Source organism: Anser cygnoides, chromosome 2 (genome assembly GCF_040182565.1).
Source record: "Anser cygnoides isolate HZ-2024a breed goose chromosome 2, Taihu_goose_T2T_genome, whole genome shotgun sequence".
Taxonomy (NCBI): domain Eukaryota; kingdom Metazoa; phylum Chordata; class Aves; order Anseriformes; family Anatidae; genus Anser; species Anser cygnoides.
The window spans coordinates 114,386,847-114,409,611 of NC_089874.1; the positions used below are offsets into that span (position 1 = coordinate 114,386,847).

At 44.5% G+C, this 22,765-nt stretch overlaps 2 protein-coding genes across 13 annotated transcripts in view; one reads left to right on the forward strand and one right to left on the reverse strand.

Annotated features, from left to right (window-relative positions):
* The first annotated feature begins 1,723 nt into the window (after positions 1–1,723).
* On the forward strand, positions 1,724–9,823 carry CABYR (calcium binding tyrosine phosphorylation regulated). Of its 4 annotated transcripts, none has more exons than XM_013183534.3 (6): positions 2,853–2,945; positions 3,335–3,517; positions 3,599–3,652; positions 6,693–7,601; positions 8,491–8,904; positions 9,297–9,823. In XM_013183534.3, the coding sequence occupies exons 2-5, from the start codon at positions 3,364–3,366 to the stop codon at positions 8,880–8,882; spliced, it is 1,509 nt and encodes a 502-aa protein (XP_013038988.3). In that variant the 5' UTR covers positions 2,853–2,945; positions 3,335–3,363; the 3' UTR covers positions 8,883–8,904; positions 9,297–9,823. The 4 variants fall into 4 exon arrangements, with proteins under 4 accessions (XP_066848973.1, XP_013038988.3, XP_013038991.3 ...); XM_013183536.3 differs by lacking the exon at positions 2,853–2,945 and adding an exon at positions 3,018–3,182; XM_066992872.1 differs by lacking the exon at positions 3,335–3,517 and having other exon boundaries at positions 1,724–2,945.
* Positions 9,824–9,977: 154 nt separating this feature from the next.
* The window catches only part of OSBPL1A (oxysterol binding protein like 1A), a 77,837-nt gene continuing 65,049 nt past the window's right edge, over positions 9,978–22,765 (reverse strand). For 7 of the 9 annotated variants that reach the window (XM_066992870.1, XM_066992869.1, XM_066992868.1 and 4 more), the window contains 9 exons: positions 22,193–22,375; positions 21,599–21,706; positions 21,418–21,507; positions 21,043–21,169; positions 18,185–18,301; positions 17,328–17,451; positions 14,779–14,869; positions 13,845–13,868; positions 9,978–11,167 (listed from right to left, as the gene is read on the reverse strand). In XM_066992870.1, coding sequence (XP_066848971.1) covers positions 11,065–11,167; positions 13,845–13,868; positions 14,779–14,869; positions 17,328–17,451; positions 18,185–18,301; positions 21,043–21,169; positions 21,418–21,507; positions 21,599–21,706; positions 22,193–22,375 — 967 coding nt within the window. In that variant the 3' untranslated portion in view covers positions 9,978–11,064. The other 2 variants (XM_048080051.2, XM_066992871.1) reach the window with 2 other exon arrangements.

Genomic DNA, 22,765 nt, shown 5'->3' on the forward strand with positions numbered 1-22,765 from the left:
TATTGAATTGCTTATCAATTTACAACAATCTGATCATCTTCCTAATGACTGATCGTGCTGTTGTTTAAAAACTGCTCTGTAGCTGTTTGGAAGTTGAAAGGGAACTAGCATTATACTGGTGTAGAGCTATACGTGGTTTTACAAAGGTGTTGCTAGAGCTTTGGTGGTGTGGTGAAAGCAGGGTATCATATATAAGACGTGAATTCCCTTTCCAGTCATTACTAAATTTTCTTACTAACAGTGATAGTGATCATTTGCATGAAAAATCACGTGATCACTGAACTCTATTATTAAAGGTAATATTTAGAAGTAAAGGTACACTTCTAGCTGTTTTTTAATGCAATTGGGCAGCCAGTGGCATTTGACCAAAACATCTGTCATTGGATCAGTGGAGGCTCTTGAGAGCTGGTCTACGACATAAATGGTAGACTGCACTGAACTTCAGGAATAAGTAATACAGATACACTGCCTCTAATTCTTCATCCTGACAGAGCTGTACAAGAAAATACTCTATATAAAATTAAAGTTTGGGGGTGGAGGGGAATGGGGCATTGCTTCTCTGCTAGTTACAATTTGAGCAGATGCTTATACAACATTGCCTTTCATTCTGATGTTTTGAGGTGAGTAGAAAATGCTTCAAAAACTCCTTTTCTGTGAGTCTTTCTGGATAAGATGGAAATATTCTGCAAGCAGGTGAGTTCCAGTTCAGGCTTTTCTGAAGTTATATACTGAACTACTCCTATTTCACTGTATCTTCTTTAAACAAGTTTGGACCCCTTTGGATCTCTACTAAATTGCCCAAGATTTTCATGACCTGTTTAGTTGCTGTGTTTTAACCACAGGGAGTTCATGTTCTGTTGTTTTACTGTTACCTATAACTTTTTTTCATTGCTACTTTCTCCAGAATGCTTTTTATCTATTGATGTGAATTCTTCTAAGACAGTTTTCCAGTGTACAAACTGATTAATCTCTTGTGTTCGGCAGGACTGGCTGGTCCTTAGCCAGATTTTCCAGTCATTTCTTTTTTTTTTTTTTTTTTTTTTTTAGGCTGTGCTTATGTATAGGGGGTGCCCAGAGAGGCTCTGAGTCAAACAGGTGCAGATTAGAAAAGCTTGTCTGAGTTGAATATTCCAGATGTGCAGAGGGGAAGAGAGACTGTTAGACTTGGTTGAACAAAAAAGACGTTTACGTAATATACACCTACCCGTATTTCATTCAGAGCATTATGTTTAATGTATTGAAAAAAGGTAATTGTACTCCTGGAGACTCCAGGTTTCACTTGCAGCAAAGGTCCTCAGCAAGGGGAAGATGGAGTCAGAGACATGTGCATACACCTTAAGTAAAAACAGTATTTTGTAGCTTTGGTAGGTAAAGCTAGAAAGTTTTCTTGGAGATTTTCATATATGAATGCAAACCTCACTTAGAATTCTACGAAGGTTTCTGGGGAGTAGAAATACAAAGGTGGTGCGTACGAAAAATGCAAGTCCTGTTCTACCTCTTTAGGTGAAAGATTCCAAGTTTAAAAAAATAAAATTAAAAAACCTAACCATTGTGATACACTGATCTTTTGTAAACTGTCTTTGATGAAGAGTTAATGATCAAATTGTTTTTTTTTTTTTTTTTTTTTTTTTTTTCTCAGAAACAAAAGGTTTGTCTGGGACCTTGATTCACTGAACTTCTGTCTGGTAACTAGTCTCTGTCTCATGTAAGATTTTAACCTTGTCTGGAAGCTATTACTTCTGCAGATGGGGCAGAAGATGGCAGGACAAGGTCATTATCTTCAGTTAGGCAGACTGCTCTTAGGGTGACAGGCTCTTCCTTTTTGGCCCAAAGGGCAGTGTGTTTTAGTGGAGCAGCTGGTACAGTTCTCATCGTGGATTTAGTCTAGGTGGCTTCCAAAGCTGGCATTCAAGTTCCAGTGCAGTGAATTAGTTCCCAGAGAATTTTTTTTTCCTATAAGCTCCTGGGTTGTGCTCTTCCTAAGTTTCAGACAGACATTGTTAGTGGCTGAAGCTTTTTAAATATTTAAGGACACTTGTGCTTCTGTTCAGTGACCTCTAATTATTTTCTGTTTTATGGCATCTGTATCTAAACATCTTCAAAGCTTTTGATATGCAGTTTCACAGGCCTGGAATTTTGGAAGTTTTCCAAAGAAGGATATTTACAAGGTTTATTTTGATCCGTATTCATTGAGATGTTCGCATGACATTCTGCACACAGGTACGTTTAGTGTGTTTATGAAGTCCTGTTGCTTCCATATGCTCTCCATACTGAAATCTAGACTTAAGATTATTCTGACTCCAAAAGTAATACATTCTCTAGTCCCCACATGTATTCTCAAAGTATGTCCTATTCTGTAACATTCTATTATACAGAAGCTGTTTTTCCTAATTTCGTAAGTCTTAGCGTATTGATACTTAACTTTGATTTTATTTTTTTTAACATCATGGCCTGCATTGACACACTCTGGAAGCGATGAGGTATTGTATGTGGGATTTTCTTAGTGAAAAATTGTTTTCTAAGGATTCCTTCATGGAAGAAGCGTTTTGTGGTGTTTAGCATTAACATACTTTCCAGTGAAAGAACTCGAAAGTGGTACAATGTTCTGTTAATTTTGAGTAAAGTCTTACAAATATGTTACTTGTTACTAGAGGAAGCCATTGTAGGTCACCTACACACTTCAGCAGCAAGGACACCTGAACCTTAGATCGTCTGTGCCCCTGGAAGCCCCTGCGGGTTGCTGCAGAGTCGCAGATGCCCGGCAGCAGGTAGGTGGGCGACGATTTCTCGTCATCGATGGAGAAGGGTCAGAACGGACCAGTGCTGGGATCCACTGGATCTGGCGGTGATGCGGGAGAACTGTGATGTCACGGCCCCGGGGAGGCTCCGCCCGCGGTGCCCCAGCCTCAGCGGGGAGGCTGCGGTGGGAGGGGGCCCTCAAACAAGCAAGTACTGGGGCTGGGGGCTCGGGGGGGGGGGGGGGGCATGTCCTGCAAATGTCCCAGGCTCCTGTGTAGATGGTTCCTGTGCCTCGTCACAGGGGCGTTTGGGTTTGGTCTGCCCTAAGGGGATGTGCGTGGCACAGTTTTAAATAACCACGATGGTTTCCTCGCTGTAGGGTCAGACCCCGCTGCCCAAAAGGCCCCGCAGTGTGGGGGTGAACCATTTGGACGCTGCACATGGTAACTGCCCCCGTTACATTTAAGGAGCGTTTGGGAAGCATTGGAGAGGGGCTGTTGGTGGCGTGGCACGAGATGAGGTGCTGCAGTCACGTTGGACACCTCACACTGGGATGGGAGAGCAGATGCTCAACTTACCCATCTCCTTGTTGCAGATGAGAACCTGTAAGGCACCTTCCAGCGGATGAAGATGAGCCTTTCAGTGACCGAGCTATCTGTTCCAGACAGCCTCCACACCTTACTTGAGGGTGTGACCACAGCGGTCATAAAACACAAACCAGTAGACACTGCAGAGTTTGTAGCTCTCTATTTCCGAGACTTCATTGCCTTTCACAGAGGTTTGTTCCTACCAATGCTTATCTGAAGAGGACGAGCTATTCGGGTGCTAACTCCAGTTTAATTTGTGCTTCTGTTTTCAGACAATCTAAATTTGGACTTACAGGAAGTGGTGAAAAAATTTGATTTCAAGTACGGTAAGATGATTGCTTATTCTTTTTAAAATATTTTGAGACCATGTTCCAACATAAACAGATGCAAGTAGTTTTCATTTACCGTGGGCTACATCCCCTCTATATGCAGCCCTGTGAAAGAGGCGCATGGGATCTGTGCTATTGAAGAGGTGGACATCTTCAGAAAGCACCTGCTTCCATTTAGTGTGGGAAGAGCTAGTCCCCTGGGATGCTCTGCTTTCTGCTCAAGCATAGGGGACAGCTAGGGTACTCTGGGGCATTTTAAGACATTGCAGTAGGATTTATCACATGCTAAGCAGATAGCGACTTCACAAGTTGTACCTATTCTTTGCAAATAGATACTGTTTGTTTATAGAAACCCAATTTAACTCTGCATGTTACTGATTCCTTTGGAAAGTGCTGGGAGTTCTCAGCTGCTCCCTGGGTTTGGCTGTAAGGGCTGGAATAGGTGGTGCCACCTGGAGGGTTGTGTGGGAGCAGCGATGGGTGCGTTTTCTAGCCTGCAGCCTGTTGGTATCTGTCCTGCTGGGTTGGGTCTCCCTTGTCTGCTTACCAAAAGTACCAGCGTGTTCAAATAACCCATCACCTGGGGCTATGGTACAGACAGGTTCTTTACAGATCCTCGGCAGAATGAGAACGCTTCTAAGTTGTAGCTGTGATTAAAGCGTTGTTATTTCACAGAACGTTGTAATTAGCCCAGCACTGGATTTTTATAATCGGAATCATTGTAGCAGAGAATTTTATAACTAGCATGGCTTATGGTTACTTAGCATTTGTTCTGAGCACCTGGAGCCTCTGCAGATTGGGTCAAATATTAATGCTTAGCATGCAATGTAACAGTCATAATCTAGGCTCAAAATACACATAAATGAGTACAAGTCACTCGCTCAGTCATCAGAGGAAACAGTCGGTGGTGGGTGCATCCCTGACCACCAGGAGGTTCGTTGGTTTTGCTGTCCAGCAGTGGTTCTGGTCCAAGCCCTACTTAGGACTTGCAGCTGCATGATTTTCTAGGCAGGGCTCTGTGTGCCGTTACTTTTCCTTGTTCTGTGATGGGACCATCACATCCTGGTTGACCAGGTGCCTGGGACCTTCAAGATGGTGGCAGGGAGGGAAAAGTTGGCCCAGTGTCCAGGACTTTGAAGATGGGTGAGGAGGGGAGACGCCTGCCTGGTACCCAGGACCTTCAAGGCCAGGGATGAGGGGGAAAAGGGTTGGGCTGATACATGACCAGCTTGCTCACATGTAATGGCTATTTGCCTTCTAAAATGGCATTAGTTTTGCTAACCGTATTACCAGGCATCAGGGATACAGTTTTTTATCCCCATTGCTCAGAGTCCACCTTAGCTAGCTTCTGAGTAACCCTGCAACTAGCCAGCACTGGAGACAGTCTTGGTCTATAGATGGAGAGTTATGCATTGAGGAAATTACAGCAGTGATGAGATGTCTCAGCTATGAACAGGAAGTGCTATTATCTTGTTCCTAGCTTAGGTTCTCCTCTAAAACAAAACTTAGAACCACTGACTTCAGAAGTAGTTTTCTTCTTGTAAAAATGTCTGGTGGAGATTGCAGCATGACTTAAAATATCAATGAAACATGCATTTTAGTACATTTGCAAATGTTGCATTAATGATAACACAGCTGTTATTGCATAATGTCACATGCAAAAACTTTGTCTGAATACCTGTCAATGATTCGCTTATGTGACTGCAAACTGACCCCACTGTAATCACCACGCTCCAGTACGCTTCACCCAGAGGGTGGTGAGGCCCTGGCACAGGCTGCCCAGAGAAGCTGTGGATGCCCCATCCCTGGAGGTGCTCAAGGCCAGGCTGGATGGGGCTTTGGGCAGCCTGGTCTGGTGGGAGGTGTCCCTGCCCATGGCAGGGGGGTGGAACTGGGTGATGTTCAAGGTCCCTTCCACCCCAAGCCATTCTGAGAATACAAGACAGCCTTGCCCTTCTTCCCTTATGGAGCACTTAGATTAGAGAAAAGAGCACTCTGATCACTTGATCAGAGAAATTCTGTAGCAAGCTCACGCAAGAGCTTGAGCTTGCTGCAGAACTACCTCTGGAGCTTCCCTCTATGTTGTGAGCATAGTTTTGGGTCTGTCTGGGCACTAGCAGGCAGCTAGCTTCTGTAGCTGCAGGGGAGCCTTTCTTTTCTATAGCACTCCCTGATACCAACAGTGGGGCTGTGTTGGCTTGGGGACAGCAGAACAATGTTTTAATTCTGTCATCCTTTGAGTTGTTTCATTTCTGATCTCATCCAGTCGTGACTTCAGAAGACAGCTCGATGCTAAGCTGTGATGGTGTGTCCAAGATTCACTGTCTTTTCTGCTCTGTGCTACATCCACAACTGTACTGGTCTTACACATTGGCTAATGCTCACTAAACATGACAGCCGACAGCTCTTGCTCTTGTTTTTAATCAGTGTTGAGGGGTTTATTGACCAGGTGGTGGAACACTGTTCTGATCCCCTGAGTACTATCATGTGTTCCTCCCTTGACAGTTAAGCACTCAGCCGTTTTTCACTCTGTATCTAAAATTTGTTCATGGCTTACCTTCTTCTTCCTTTCGGTATGTGTTAAGTCACGCAATCAAGATTCTTCAGGAAATTAAAATGTCACTGTCTGTGCATCTAAAGTAATTTGTGTGGGTCCAAAGTGTTCTCAGGCATTGTGAAGGTGAACCGTAGTCTTCTTGCTGGCTTATCTGATGTGCTTAACACAAAAAGCTATATTTTTTTTTCTTTAGTGTTGTTTGTGGACAGTAGTTGAGCATGTAGCCATCGCTGTAGGATCAGAAATACAGTTAAGGCTTCCTTGCTTTTGAAGTCGTGCCACTGCCTTCTGAATTTTCTTTCCCCTTACTGATAGCCAAGCAACGCCCCCCCCCCCCCCCCTTAAATTACACATCTCTGCAGCCTAGGAAGCCTCACAATTATGCAGTAGAACATCTAATTGGGTTGACATTGAAATCACTCTTTGTTTAAATGGAAACATTTGCTAACCTATCGCCATTATGTGCTTTTTACTTTGCAGAAAATCCAACTGGGGAACTAGTAAGGAAGGCATCGTACCACAGAGACATTTCACTGTCTAATGAGCCCCAGAAAAAGGAAGCCTCTACTGATACAGAGGAAGATCAACTTCTTGAAGACCTTGCTATCGAGTATAGCTCCAAAGTAATTCAGTGCCCATCAGCTGTCAGTTCTATTGCAGAAAACAAACCCTCCACTGGACGTGATGGAGCTCCATCCCCTGGGGGCCCTGAACTTGCCTATGTGCCTGCTGATCCCGAACAGCTCGCTGCCCATGTGCTAGGTAACAGTGACTCTGCTTATTCTGTGAGGGATGTGGCAACCAGCGTGCAGACTCTTGATGAAGACTCTCAAGCCTCAGAGGATTCGTTTGCACTAGTAGACAATGCTGACGAAGATGCTGCTGCTGCCTTGGCAGCTGGGGCTTCTGTCGAGGCTGTTAGGTCACAACCAGGAGTGCAGCGTTGCTCCTCCGTGGCTGGAGAACCGGGGCCCTCAGACAGCCAGGCTGATGTCTCAACAGATGATGTAAAACAAGTTTCCTCAGCCCTTTTGCAGGAAGAACCATTACCTTTTCCTCCACCACCACCACCATCACTTTCTTCCCAAGGGCAGTTGCAGGCTGCACCTTCCGGCAGTGCAGCTGAGGCTATCCCCACGACTGAGGGTTGCGATAAGCCGATGGTGGATGCAGAGGTTCCACCTTTCATAGAGCAGTTCCCAGAGAAAATAATCATTCCCTTTATAGAACAAACAGCTTATCTGTTAAAGACTGAGCAGCCATTAAATGCAGGCCAGGTGTCCTGTGCTAAGACCTTAGGTCCACTTGCTGCTGCTGTAGTGTGCCAGCCTGAGAGAATGGAATCCGCAGCACACATGGAGTCAGCTGAGCAAGTTTATGTCATGTCAGGTAAGAAGGGTCCTTGTGTCATCTTCCTGTTCCAGCATCCAGCCCTACTGCCTTCATCAGCGGTCATTAAATGGAAAACCACCTACGTCAGTGCAGCGGAGAGGCAGTGACTTTTGAGAAGCCACTGTACCAGCACTGCTTGGCCACAGGGCACATCAGATCTCTGCAATCTGTTCCTCTTCTTAAAAGATCTCACATTCCAGCATTGACGTATGAGGTTTTCCATTTAAAAACAAATGGTGGTGGTTGCCTGTGCTGTCTTGGTGAATCTGGCGAGTTTCTGCAGCTGCGCTGGGTGGGCAGAGCACTGGTCATCAGTTCTGCAAACATGAAGAGAGCTGGTGCGCTGATTCTTGGCGAGGCCCTTGCCAGTATCTCTTCCCGGTGGTGATAAGTGCCTGGCTCATCCCTCGCCCAGCTGGGAAAACCCTCCAGGGTGGCGCTCCCCTGCCCCAGGTCTCCCAGGTTTTGCAGAATCTGTCCAAGCCTTACCCCAAGTGCTAGGAGAAGAAGTACAGTTGTGAGGTCTCAGCAAAGCATGTTGTAGAGGAGAGCTGAACTTGAGCAGCTCTGTAAATTAACACTATTGGCTCTTAAGAAATGGTTTTGGGGGAGTTTGGCAAGCCTCAGTTTCAGAAGCACTGGTCAGATGGCTGAGTTCTCAAATGCTCACTCAGAAGAGCCTCTCACCACGAACAGTTTCACTTTCCTAGGCTGCAGGTGTCTGTCAGGTGTCTGTCAGCTGTGTTTCAAACTGCATCTTCTATCCCAGCTCTCTTCTACCATGCTTGCCTTTACGAAGGTATGTTTGTCTTAAACATAAGGACTTAGACCGTGACTGGCATTCACTGCTCCTGACACCAGCCCTCTTACGTTTTTATCTTTGTAGCCATGGCATCAAGGGAAGCCGGACAGCCACCACCATATTCTAATGTGTGGACCCTCTATTGCCTAACTGACTTGAGGCAAGGTCAAAAGCCACCACCCCCTGGCCAGCTGTCACAAGTGTCTGCGCCAATTTACGCGATGCGAGAAGACAACAAGAGGGGAGATATTCCCGCCTTCATTTTAGTGGGCTCTGCTGTTCAGACCGGGCGGGACTGGCAGGCTCTTCCTAGCCACGCTGTCTTCACACAGCAAGGGGCCGGTGCCAGGAGACTCACGGTAGTCCCAGTCCCCGTAGCCAGGCCAGCTGATGAGGAAACAGACAGGCCGGGCATGCCAGACTTTATCTCGGTTGCCATCCCTCTGGATAACGCGATGTCTGCCAGGCAAGGCTGACCAGCTGGCGACACGCACGCAGGTATAAATGCCCTCGCAGAGGGTTACAGGGGAGATGCTGGGGTTTGGCTTTTGCTGCTGACAAGCATAATTCAACCCATCTTTAACTATAATTTGGTTTAAGGCCAGCGATTAAACTACTTGTCATGCGTAACAGAGCCGGTGCCTTTCCCAGCTTGTTACTTTGCAATTAGTACTACTGCTCCTGCTCTGGTTTTAGCCTAAAGTAACCAAGATTTAATCTGACATTTACATACAGATCAAACTTTTTTTAATAAAAATCAGACTGCAAGTGTAGCACGACAGTGTTGCAAAATACTATTTCACTTTAGAGTTCATTTAGGTAACATAATTAAATTGTAGTTCTCAGTCTATACTTTGTACTGAGTTCATGCTTTTTTTTTTTTTAAACAGGTTGAGAAGCGATGCTGGCTGGCCTTCAGGCCACCTTTGTAAGGCATGGAACAACATATTAATAACTGCTTTAAAAAAATGACAGCAGTTAGAATTGCATCCTGTGCATTTTATACTTTTCTAGCCCAGCACAACGTACCCCATGTAACTTTCAGCAGGCACTATGAAAATGCACTATTGCAATGTGACCAGAGGCAGCGGCTGCAGCTGTTGTGTTGCTGAGTGCTCCAGCTCCTTCACTGTGCTAACGGTGTATGCATAAGCTCAAACAACACAGAGATTATGGGGAGCTGAGGTTAGTTCAGTGTGTAGTGTAGAAAAGGAAAAAAAAAAAAGTCTAGTTGTAGTCTGCTGGGGTTATACTCACAGGAAAGACTGCCAAGAGAAGGCATTTCCTCTTATCTATGCAAACGCCACCGCATCACTGCACTACCTGGGTAATTCTAGTAGCGTACACTAAAAATAGAAAGTATCTCATTGCCTTTGGAACAGTTTCGCTGGTCCAGCTTCCAGCCTGGAGGTCCCGCAGCCTCCCTGCAGTTCAGGAAGGAGGCACTCCCTTCCCCACCTCTCCTAAGCAGGGAAGAGGGCACTGGAGCCCACTACACCTTCGCTGCAGCAGCTTTTGCATTAGGCCTGCTCTGAAATGCTCAGCACTACTAAACAACACTCTAGACCATATGCAAGAAGTTTTGAAGCCTTTATTTAGTAGCAATTAAATTATTCGATTAACACTAACCTCCAGACAGCAGTTAAAATATTGTACAAAGAGCAGCTTGCCCTCTCGAAGCTCTGTACACAGTTCAATATAAACTTACACTCTAAGATTGAATGCACCCCACTGAAAAGGGGTAAAGCAGCTGTGCACAGGAGGCCTCGCCGAGGTGCCTTACTATAACTGAAATGCACAAGACTTCCTCCCAGGGAGTTTGCGCAGTACAGACACAGGTCCTGTCCCCCACCACCGTGTCCCGCTGGGTCCTGGGCTGGTTCAGTTCTTGCCTTTTTGCAGGGGTGCTGGGCACCAGAACTTCTAGTGCATTGAACAGATTCTTTTTTAAACCTGTTACTAGTGTGCAGTTCGAATCAGATCTGTAGGTGTTTAAATGGCTCTTAATTCCATAAACCATAAGGTTGGTAGCAAAACAGGAGAGCAAAATTCAAAACACACTGCACAAAACATTGAATAAATACCTCTGAGTAATGTTACCAGCTTAAACAACTGCATGAATGCTCCAGAGATGGGCACGCTTCTGGAATCTGGCCAGAGCTCAGGATTCAAGGGAGTTGCTTTAGTAAAAGAAAAGTCACTTTATGAAAAATTACATCTTTACAAGAGTGACACACCCTCCTTTGCTTTAAGAACGGACTATTGCAATTACTTTGTGTGCTTTTAAACGTTCCCATGTCACAATAAATAAAACCAGTTTTTACTTGTGCCGACTTTAGCTACGAAAGAAAGTATTCACAGAACAGCCGAGGGTGTTCTAGTCCTCATACACCACAACCTAATATAGGTGTATTCAGCAAACGGGGCAGCTCTACACCGTGACGACGCACTGGCGTTGTCCGCACGGGACCCACCATCAGCCACAAAGTACTCCCTACCTCAGGGACTGCAGGCCGTGTACCACCAGCTTTACTGCGGAGACGTGTAATATTCTGTTGGATAACATGTCAGTTTTTTCAGGAGGTAAGTAAAACGAGGGGAAACATTAAAACAGATTAAGACTTATTTGTGTCTCAGCCACAGGCTTCTTATTGCATTTTAATAAATATCAGGCAAATTAAAGTAGTTTCTGTCCCAGTAGTTGCCAGAATAAAGCCAGTCCTGTGTACCGGTGTAGGGGTTGGGGCCTTGGTGGAACCATCTGTAAGGAAACACGCAGCACATTAGGGAAGCTGTTCACACCTTTCTGTGGAAGTTCAGAACTGCTTTGCTGCATCTTCAGTGGTTACTGCTCAAAGCAATTACAGGAGCCCTCCGGATTTTAAATTCATAAGTGGATTTAAAGCAGTCTTCAGCATTTAGATTTCCCCATTCCCAACACCACTTTAATGTCTCCCAGGTGAAGTTGCTGACACTTTGTTATTTTGTCACTTGAAGCAGTGGAGATTCACATAAAAAGGACAGGTTCAGTTATACTTCAAAGCAGTTGTGAACAATCATTTTGGCATGCATGAACACTAACAGTTTTTTCAAGACACGTAAACACTGCAAGCGCCACAGTCCTGGAAACAGAAAAACGTTAGGCTCTAGATCTCCCCCTGTGTTTCACGGCCTTGTTTTGCAGTGCACTGACTCAGAACAAGCATGTTAGCTCCCCTCAGCACTGACGAAATGCCCCCCACAGGCTATGGGGGAAGTCCTGGCCTATCACCGCTTAACGCCTTGCACCCCGGTGTCACTGCTGTGGGGCTAACCCCAAAGCCAGGAAAGCTAATTCCAGCTGCAGGAAATCATGTGCAAGCTTCTGCTAAGCTGGCTGGTGCCAGGCACGCTGGCTGTGGCCTTCATTCCCCTCCTCTCTCCCCCTGCCCCCTCTGGAAGCAAGCTGTGTGTACGTGCCCACAGATGCGCACACGTGTAGCGGCGTGGGGAGGTGGGGGTGACTCTGTAGGGTACGGTGCACTTCACAAGGCCGGACTGCTGGCAAGTGTCCCCCGGTGGCAAGCAGGGCCTGTCAGAGCACCACAGCACAGGAGTTTGTCCTCTTCCCTCACGCCAATGCCCTATGGTGTTACTGAGTGCTGCTTGCTGGTTGGGCCCAGCTCGATTTTCCGCCTCACAACAGCAGACCGCACGCTACCACAGCCCTCTAGCAGTTAAAGGTTTTGCTGTGTTTTGCCAAGCCACGTTCGCAGTGCGAGGCAGGTTGCTAGAAGCCCTTTCTGTGGTTAATAAGCTCCGTAACCTCCTTTCAGCTCCTCAGTGGCCATAAAAGCCAGTTCTTGCTTTATACGCCTCGCTGCAGTGAGCGCACTTGCTTAAATCATGCGTGTGCCTGGCAGCCCACTTTAACTCAGCTCTGCCCTTCCAGGATACCATTGGGTCCTGAGCAGAAATTAAAGCACGTTAGAACCAGTTATGAGAAACCAACTTTAAATATCAAAAGCCTGAAGGCAGCCAGTCCTACAGTGCCACACCACGGAGCGGAGCAGCTTGTAGGCAAGGCTGGCTGGGCCCAGGGGTGTTGGGATGCGTATCAGAAGTAAGGCCCTGTGCTGCCTTCGCAGCAGTAAACCGAACTGCTCAGTGCTTCAGCGGTGGTTCTGCCCCGACTGAATGAAGGAGCCAACAGAAGTCACTGTTAAACTTGTACGTGGCTCACGAGCACATCACCTCCACGCAGGATGCATCAGCTGTTCTGAAGGAACGGGTGTGCGTGCGCCTGTGTGCGCCTAGCACGCGGGTAGTAGCGGCTCATGAGCACGAGCCGAGGAGACGCAGGGCCATAAGCACAGTAGCCTTCATCCCTCAGAGGAAGGAGCTTTTACCCTCGGTACCTCACTGCTGTGTCTTCAGCACTGGAACAGATCAGGACCGCGGAGTGTCCTCCAGTGCTGCTGCTACTGGCACAGGGCAAGGACAGGGGGACCCAAAGCGATCAGGCAGCTAAGTGATAGGGGAAGGAGCGGGATCTGAATCACCAGCAACAAGCACCGCTCTGCTTCAAAACTGAACCAGTCTTTATTCGAGAGTTCGGACTGCTGCTCAGCACACGTCACTTCTTCAGAAACACCAAGGCTCCCCTTCTGAAGTGGATTCAAAATAAACAGTCACTAAGCACTTTGGAGAAGTCTCTTAGGAGGGAAGAATCTACTAGAGAAGCTAAGTAATGGACCTTTCTGTGGCCTGGAGATTGCAGCAGTTTACATCAATTTACATCACGCTGCAGATGAAGACCTACAGCTGACCCGCTGGGAACAGGTAGGAGAGCTTCCCTTCCCACTATGGCTTTTTCCCCCCAAGCACAGCCCTTTACATTGAAATGGAAAGGAGCTGTTCCTACATAATTTATGTTCATCCTCTGGAAGCAGCCATACTTGGCTCTCCTACTGAGGAGATCAAATACTAGGGGAAAAAACAAAAACCTGGAAACCAAAGAGTTCTTAAAGGATACCAGGCAAGTGGTGAGCAGGTCTAAAGTTCATGCACTGCCACGTGCACTACAGCAGCTGAAGAACCTCGTGAATGGTTTCTGCACTAATTAGAGACCCTGTAAAACTATTGCGCTGAATTGTGCTCTGAAAATTCCCCTATTCCTGATACTCAAAGTCCAGGTGCTTTGAGCTATACCTTAAGGTACTTCAGACACCTGAAATAACCCAGTGTAGTTATCCCTTGCTTTGAAAACATTTGGCAGGAGCTAGAACCAAAGCTTATAAAGCCTCTGAATTCAGGAAAGGAAGAGGGAGGTGCAAGGCTGTCCAGCATTTACTCGAAAGCATTACAAAGATGTTATTTTGCACCATTTTCAGGGCAAACAAACCCAAACACTTCAAGACAGCAGACATAAGAAAAAGACAGTTCAGACATAACCAAACCTGGGACTCTGGGATGATGGGTGACTTCATTTGGAGAAAAGAAAAAAAGTGATTTATAGTTACAAATAGACATTTTAAAGACATTTAATCCATAGTGTCTGAATGTATTAATAGCTAATTCGTAAAGAAGAGATGAAGCTTGCTTACTTTTAGAGTTTAGCCCTACTGTTTCTTTTCCTTTTTTTTTCCCTGTGAAGGGATGACCAGCCTATTGCTATAAATTTAATAGACTCTGGTCAAACTAGATTTATATGGTCATGTTTTCAAGATTTCTGTTCAGCTTGTTGTGCCTAAGAGCTCCCAACTGACTTCCCTCACCTTATTTTAAAAAAATATCTCGGCAGATGCCCTGTAAGCTAAATTTTCCCTCAGTTCTAATTTTTTTTGCAGTTGGTCACGCTCTCAGAAAGGAGGAAATGACTCGGAGAGGGAGGTGAGAAAGCCATTTCACCACTTTGAAAACAGCTGACTGTGGCAGGAATGCAATACTGCCAACACACAGCACCTGATCTGAGAAGTGACAGCAGTCAATAAGCTGTCAAGTTCACTGGAGGAATCATTTCTTCCTCCCTTTGGCCAAGCACCCAGATTTGAGGTGATTATAAGTTAATCACCAGCAGTCCTTACAAGCAGCTATCAGAGGCAACGTCTTTGCCAGGCCAGAACCAAGAGATGCCCAGAAAAGACAACTGCATGAAAACGTAGGTGAGCGAGCAGCGAGCGGGAAGGACTGGAGACAAGCCTGACGCACCCCTCTGGAAGCGCTGCAGCCTGCACAGACCAAGTCTGCAAATACGGCAGCAGCACCACCAAGCCAGGTGCTTTTTTCACACTGACACAACTCTGCACATTGCTGGCATGGACTGGCAGTTAACCCGAGTGTTCAAAACCTTTATACAACTAACTCCACGTGTAGCAACGCGGGCACACTAACCTTGTCTTCCAGTCTTCCTCTGACTTTGAACGATTTTTGCGGGCAGTCCTTTGCTTTTCTTCTAGCCTCTTCTTTTCTTCACTAGCTAGATCTTGAAGGAATAAAAATACACAGGTAAGTAATTATTCACAAGGCCTCAAGTACATACATGTGTATATAAAAATTTACATATAAGAGACAGTCATCACTCCATCTGACAGAGCAAATTAACAAGGGAAGTAGAAAAGTCGTCCACTTAAAAATCATCTACATAACACAGTAGTGCTCCTGTTCTAGCTCGAGAGCAGAGCCAGGCCAGCTGTGGCGCAAGATCAGCCACTGACATTAGCGGTCTCGTGACCACTAAATACACATTTATTCATGGCCTGAGGACCATGAAAACGTTTCCGTGACAGCAAACGTGAGCTAGAGTAGGCAGCATATCTGCAATTTATTTCAGTAGGGAAACTGATAAAGTACAACATGATGCTGGATTTATTGCCAAAGTCTGGCCACCTGCCGGAGTTTTGGGTAAGCTGTTACTGGTGCTTAGTTTCTGGTCAATAAGGGTTTGGAATATTCACTTCCAAACCATGAAGAATAATCTTTGCAACATGCCTTTTTTTTTGTTGTTGTTGTTAATGCACTAAGGTAGCATGGGTCATGGTCCTAAAGAAGCTTCCATTTGGCCAAAAGGACAATCTTGTTTTTCCTTCAGAACATCTCAGGAATAAGTCAGAAGTCAGACTAAGAAGCAGATTAAATGAAAGGCACAATCTCTTTCATCCTTGAATCCTGAAAAAGCATTTCACAAACAGCTCAAAAAGAAGTAATTGAGAGAATTACTTTTGGAAGACTAACTGCATGTTCCCAGTCTATCTGCTAGATCAACGTTACGCTGTTAGTATAGTGTAGGAACATGGCCTCTTGCCAAAGGCACAGGTACTGCACTTCAAGTTTAGACACACAAGTTATTGGCGGTGCTGTGAACCAGGAATGTCCTTCTTGCTGGCCACAAAACAATCCAGCAGACAGAAGAGACTGCTCGTAGGAATTCACTGATCTCCTTTTCTATAAGCCTCAAAGAAGTTGTTATCAGCTTCTGAGAAAAAAACTCCTGAGTACAATCACACTGTAGCATGCCTGTTTCATTGTTTTTCGTACCTAAATCTCAGACTATTTATCAGAAGTAGTCACAATCATCGTACTATTACGTAGGTGAAACTGAATCAGCGGTTTCATGACTTACCCAAATCACTTAACAAGCCAGAAAAGAAAAAAAAATAAATCAAAAGCTCCCATGCTTTCAGCCTACAAATGTGGCCACCCTGCTTTATAAGTAAAATGACAAAGAGAAGGGGGCAAAAAACGGCTGGGGGAGGTTGTTCCACACCATAATCAAGTATTTAACACCAAGTTGCATGTCAGAAGACTAAAAGACACATTTCACTCCATGACATTACAGTAACAATCTCTATGAGGTTTCTAAAAAGCACACAATTTCTACTCGTTGGAAGTCTCATAATGCACTTCTAATTCACTATTCTAGGACAACAAAAGTGTTCAATTCCCAGCGAAGAATGATTTTGCATCAAGTACGTTTGACGTTGCAGTTTCAACTTAAATACTTTCGACCGCATTAGTCAGAATTGGCACATCAAAATATTCCTTTTGCACTGGCTGATGAAAACAGAAACTGAGAAGTTCACAAATACTTTTGATGCTCTGAGACTTTCAGACTAGTCTCCAATTATAGGGCTTGACTACAGAGCACAACGAAGGTCTAAAATTAAATAAAAAGCATAACGTGAAGTTTAAGAGTCCTGCTTATATGTAAGAACACACCCAAGTAGGTGGTGTGGCGTGTTCCTGGCCAGGAGCTAAGCCACTCATTCACTCCAATCCACCCCAGAGGGACGGGGGAGAGAATCAAAGAGCAAAAGCAAGAAAACTCATGGGTCAAGATTAAAGACAGTTTAATAAGTGAAGGGGAAAAAAAAGAGGAAAAAATGATGCAAAGGCAATCACTCACCACCTCCCAGCAGCAGACCTATGCCCTGCCAGTCTCCAGGCAACAGCTGCTTTGGGAAAACATCCTCCCTGTCGAAGTTTTGTTGCTGAGCATGGTGTTAACAGCATGGAAAACCTCTGACCAGCTGGGGTCAGCTGTCCCACCGCGTCCCCCTCCTAACTGCGCCCATCCCAGCCCACTTGCTGTGGGGCAGGGCGCAGTGAGACACAGAGGTGGCCTTGACACTGCACAAGTGTTCAGCAGCAGCTAAAACAACGGTGCGTCATCAGTGCTGCTTTGGGCACCAATGCAAAACGCGGCACCATAACGTTAGGCTGCTAGGAACAAAATCAGCACCTGACCCGGTACAGGTGGGCAGCATACCTTTCCCACTAGAGGCGTACCAGTTAAAGAGTTACTGTCTTGTAGCGTGGGGGGAACGTATCTTTATGGGTAACTACTTATTCTAACAGTTCATCTAACAGTTGAAAAGCGGAATTTGTTTCCTTTTTTTTTTTCCCCTCCAGTCCTTCAGTTTTAACGAGAAATAAAAACGTACCTATTTCTCCATTTTCCATGGCTCTGATATCTGGTCGTAGCCGGCAGTCAGTTTTGGGAATGACGCTCTCCATTTCTTTGTCCAACTCATTCAAAGCCATGGCAAAGCTAGTGAAGTTGTACATCTGAAATACAGAGACACGGATGAAAGGTGACTTCCTTACAAAGCCTCTAGCTGCTATCCTTAATACACGAAAAGCAGCTGTCTAAAAACAAACATCCAGATGCTTTTATATTATTTAATCACGCAGGATAGGAATACACAAGACACCAGCAGAACTGCACTGTCAGGAAGAGTGCAGCTGATCCTTGGTGGTTCTGTTTAACCAGGACAGCATCCAATTACTCAGGGCACTAATTCTCTCTTATCTTCTTTTTCCAGTCCTACTGGTATTTTCCCCAGCTCTGTAAAGAGACTTCCCCCTTGACTAACCTACTGAGGGCAGCTTTTCTTGTTCCAATCCTTTTTTTTTTTTTTTTTTCCTCCTGCAGTTGCACACATACCCTCATTCCCTGCCCACTGGCTCTCCAGCTCCACAACCCTTCACACACCACTGAGGTATGTGCCTCAGTCGGGGGGGGGAACAGAGTGGAGAGAAGAAGTGGGGAAGTTGCCCGTACCTCTGGCTGCATGAAGCACTCCATTTTGCAGAGAAACCGACCTAACTAGAGTCATGCCTGTGGTGGTTACCCCTCCAACCCCACATTACAATTACAACTGTAGTGGGAAAGTTTGTTGCTGTGACCAGGCAAACCCACACCCACTAATGAAAAAGAGGACAAATTAATTTGCTTTGTGTTGACCAGGCAGGACAACAGGATAGCATGCACTTTTCAATGAACAGAAGCACGGCTGACCTGTGCTGAATTTGGAGGTCTTGGAGTTATCTTCCATAACAAAATACTTCCAGGAATAACATACACACTCTCAGAATCTGGCAACGGCATCTCATCGGGTTCCTCAGTATTGCCCACCTAAAAGTAGCACATAAAGAAAAGAGAAATATTTTACTATTTTTTTATCATCATAGAATGGTTTGGTTTGGAGGTGACCTTAAAGACCACCCAGTTCCAACCCCCTGCCATGGACAGGGACACCTCCCACCAGACCAGGCTGCCCAAAGCCCCATCCAGCCTGGCCTTGAGCACCTCCAGGGATGGGGCATCCACAGCTTCTCTGGGCAGCCTGTGCCAGGGCCTCACCACCCTCTGAGTGAAGAATTTCTTCCTTATATCTAATCTAAATCTATCCTTTTTTAGTTTAGGCCTTTTTAGTTAGCTGAACGCAGGGCTCCAGGTGGGGTCTCATGAGAGCAGAGCAGAGGGGAAGAATTACCTCCCTCACCCTGCTGGCCACATAGATAAAATCCAGATGATCAATATTAAGGAAGGTCAATTTTTCTACAAGAAAACGTCCCATTTAATAAAACACAAGCACTTCTGTACCTGATGACATTAATTCAGCCACACAAGATTATGTTACAGAACTGAACTAAAGCCAGCTAGACAACCAGCAAGACCCTCTCAAAAAAATTTGGTGTCGCTATCACAGCTAAACGCAGCAGCACATTTCAGAGACCACAGGAGAGCAGAGCTGAACTTAAAGGCAACTAATGCTCTAAAAACCCTGGCTAAAGCCAACAGCTTTAATCCTGCTGCTATTAAGCTTTGCTCTCTGATGGTTGCATCAGATAATACCGACTGATGTTTTAGTACAAAAATCCACTACCCAGAATGGACTCAACTGTCCTCTGAGCTGAGTCAGTCTTCCAGAAATTAGGAGTCTGAGGCAAAACAGATCAGAAAACTACTCATATAACAAAACAAGGACACTTCAGTAACAGACTGTCAAACTCCAAACCAACTTCTATAGAAAAAACTAGAAGGCATGCTACAATTTGAGCCTGGTTTGATACATGATCTTAAAGATGCCACAAGAATTACAAGGAATTAGGGCGAAAAAAAGGATTTTCCAAGTGCTCTTGCCACAACATTGCCTATTTTATACTCATCACTGCTCAATGTCTCTTTCATAAGCTATACTACTAGAAGGGTAGTAACAAACTTGCCAAAGCAAGACCTCTAGTGTCTGTAACCAGGCATGCATGAGGGCAGTGCCTTACAGTGTTTCCTTCCACATATTAGGACTGAAAATTCTGCACAAAATGTTTCACCTTGATTTAAAAAACAATGCTCTAGTTCATTCAGAGCTGAATTATCTTGGCCTAACTCAAGGGTCTACTCTTATCCCAATGTTGGTAAAATACCACCTTTGTATACATGAAGACTTATGCAGCACCCTGCAAAATTATATTTCCAGTAGCTTCATCCCTATAAAAATCAGAGATTTGGATGGAAAACGTGGGGCATTTTGAAAAAGGACTTGCATCCCAGCAGGTCCCCTAAAGGGAGACAGAAAAAATCCTACATTAGCAAAAATGCAGCAAGAAGGAATTGCTGGAAAACAACTAAAAAAAACCTGAAAATTCTAATTAAAAGGAATTTGAAAGGCAATGTACCTTTGTGCCTGAATAACAGCTTTATTACCTTGAAGGGACAAACCACATCCAGACATTATACTTGATACTTGTGTCACCTAAAAGGTCAAAAACTATATGCAATATCAGCTTCTCGAACACAAGGGGGCAGCGGGATTACATATTCAACAAAGACTAAGCTGATTGATAGTGTGCACTACAAAGCTTTCAGTTTTCTTCATAGAACTAGTTCTGTTAAACGAATAGGAAACACATGCTTTACTGGTGTCAGAGCAACACGTAGCTTGAGGTTTATACAACAGCGTGCTTCATTTTGAAGTGAAAAGCAAGGGTCATCTTAAGCTTTGTTGTTCAGTGGTAGCTGAACAAAGACACAGGGTATGTTTTTCTTTGCTCCTTTCTCCCTAGAGCTCACCAGGCCAGACTCAAGGAGAAGCAGTAATCCCCAGTGCCTTAGTACTCTCCTGATGACAGGCACTGGAGCAATCTCAGATACAGCAACAGTCCAAACCTGCACAGGAACAACCGCTTTTAAAAGTTATCTCCCTTGTTTTTATATTAAAATGACCAACACCAAAACAAGAATGTGGCTATAGTCACCAAAGGGGAACAATTCCTATTATAAGTAATTGTGAATGATTGTTCTTCATCAAGCTGCATGGGAAAACCACCATTCACCTTAAACAAAAAGGTGCCAGAAATCTGAAACAATTAATAACATTTCTATTTTTCTTCCAGAATAAAAAAAAAAAATGCAATTGTGTGGGGGGAAAATTAAATGATTCTATGGCTGGGGCAATGTAATAAAAAACAATTCAATGGAAAAGCTGAAAAACAGCATCTCCTATCAAGATGAGAAGCTAGCCTATTCTGCCTCTAGAAGTTCAAGTTCTTCTACTAAAATACAAATGTTATCATACATTATCAGAACCACAGTCCAACTAAGAAATATGCAATACTTCCATTTGTCTTGGGAGGAAGGGGCAGGTATTGAACCAGCCAGCAGCTAGAAAACTCCAGTATTTGGGAAGCTTTAATACAAATCCGTGACAGCACAAGCGTTTTATCCCTTAATACCGATACTCATCCAGTCTGGTTTTGTATCCCACTAAGAAAGACAGAGCAAGTGAAAAGTAATCTTAATGCTCTTAAACGCTACTAAAATATTTAGCTGTCCTATCACGCCTCTGAGCTACCACCTTTATACGTGACTAGTACCTGTTTACTGCTTTTCTTCTCTTCTGCATTTTTCTTGTCATTTTTTTTGTAAGCTTCGAAAGTAGCTGGGTCAACACTGTACAGACACTCCGTCCACTTCCCATACAGCGCACAAAGTTTCTTTTTGCTGTCAAGAAAGACCAAGCTTACAAAGGAGCTTAAAGAGATTTATTTCATCATTTCAGACAAAAATAGATGAAAAAAAGAACTTTTGAGGGCAATTCTTTTAAACTGCACACTTCGTGTTACACAATTCACAACCTGCTGTTTCAGGTTTATGCCCTTGGCACAACTATGTCAAGGGCACTCAGGCCTACAGCTCCTGTTAGAAACAAAGGGCAGCAACTTGTTTCCTATTAGGATCGAAACTGTTACCTTTTGTCCTGAATGTATCCTTCAACTTTGTGCAACTCCTTCCCAAAGAGGCCACAAGGCTTGAAGCTTAGTACACACTTCTCGCCAGTTCTGCAGACAGAACAAGAGGGCACTAATTACTTCCAAATATTTCTCCTTTTTAAACTCCCAGCAAGTGAAAGCACTCACATTCTTAACTTACTTGTGGTTAGTTATTTCCACATTTCCGTACTGCTCAATCCAAAGTTTGCCCACAATGATGTTATGCACACAGCAAGTAGGATTTGTCCATGTGTAGGCTTCATTGTGTCTGTGGGATATAAAAATAAGTTATTGCATCTTTGTATGGAATGTCACTGCTGCAACAAACCATCTTCTATAAATGGCATCAAGTCTTGAAACAGACATAGCAATAAGCCCGGCAAACTAAGAGTTTTATTAACCTATCTCTACTGGTTTTATCAATTCCTTTAAACAGCAACTTCAGTGTAGACACTGAATGACATTAGGAAAGCCAACAGGACTCAAGTGTGCTAGTCGTGGTAGGACTGGATGCCCAGGCATTTGCAGAACAGACATAAGCACTAACTATTACTACTATTATTACACAGTTCATTAAGGCAAGTGATAGCAGTTCCTTTCATCTTCTCATTCCCTCCACCCCACAAAGCAATCTGCCATCAAACATTAGGATGTGGGCGTTAAACATGCTCATTCCTAAGCCATGAGACTCTAACGTGCACTAATCATCACAAATGTGGCCATGTACCTACGCAATTTTTACTTATCAACTTACTCAAGGAGCTCCAAAGTCATTGTGCCTTTTGGTTCCGCTTCCACGCTCTTGCCCCAGAATTTGAGTTTAGGATAAATTGATCCATGAAACACAAAATCATTATTTAAACCTTCAGCATAGAAAGCGCTGATTGGTGGATGATGGCTAACTTGCTCTGAGAGAAGCCTAAATCCAAGATCATCTCTGCAAAATAAAGGTTCTAAAAATCAGTATTCTGAAGATACAAAATAAAGAGGACTGAAAGCATGTATCTAAGGTATCTGGTACAGTGAAGTTATTTTCCCTGTGGTGAAATAGATAGTTGGACCCACACACAGTTGCTGTACTCAGTGCAAGACTTAGATAAAACCCTAAGGTAAGACAAAAAACGGCTCAACTCATACATAAAATATCCTCATTCTAAATAACCGAGGACATCGTGTTAAATGTAGCAATAATGACCAAATCTGACCAGTCAATGTGTTTACTTTTGATAGTGACCTCTTCCTTAAACTTTTGCTTAGTTATAGACCAGATACTCACTTGTTTTAGAGAAGAGTTTGCCCTCAGTGCAGCTGCACACTACCATATTAG

Bases quoted from the DNA above. Each gene is read 5' to 3' on its own strand.
- CABYR (XM_013183534.3), top strand. From the start codon at position 3,364: ATGAAGATGAGCCTTTCAGTGACCGAGCTATCTGTTCCAGACAGCCTC. The intron at 3,518-3,598 runs GTTTGTTCCTAC...TTCTGTTTTCAG, and splicing joins CTTCATTGCCTTTCACAGAG to ACAATCTAAATTTGGACTTA. The intron at 3,653-6,692 runs GTAAGATGATTG...TTTACTTTGCAG, and splicing joins AAAATTTGATTTCAAGTACG to AAAATCCAACTGGGGAACTA.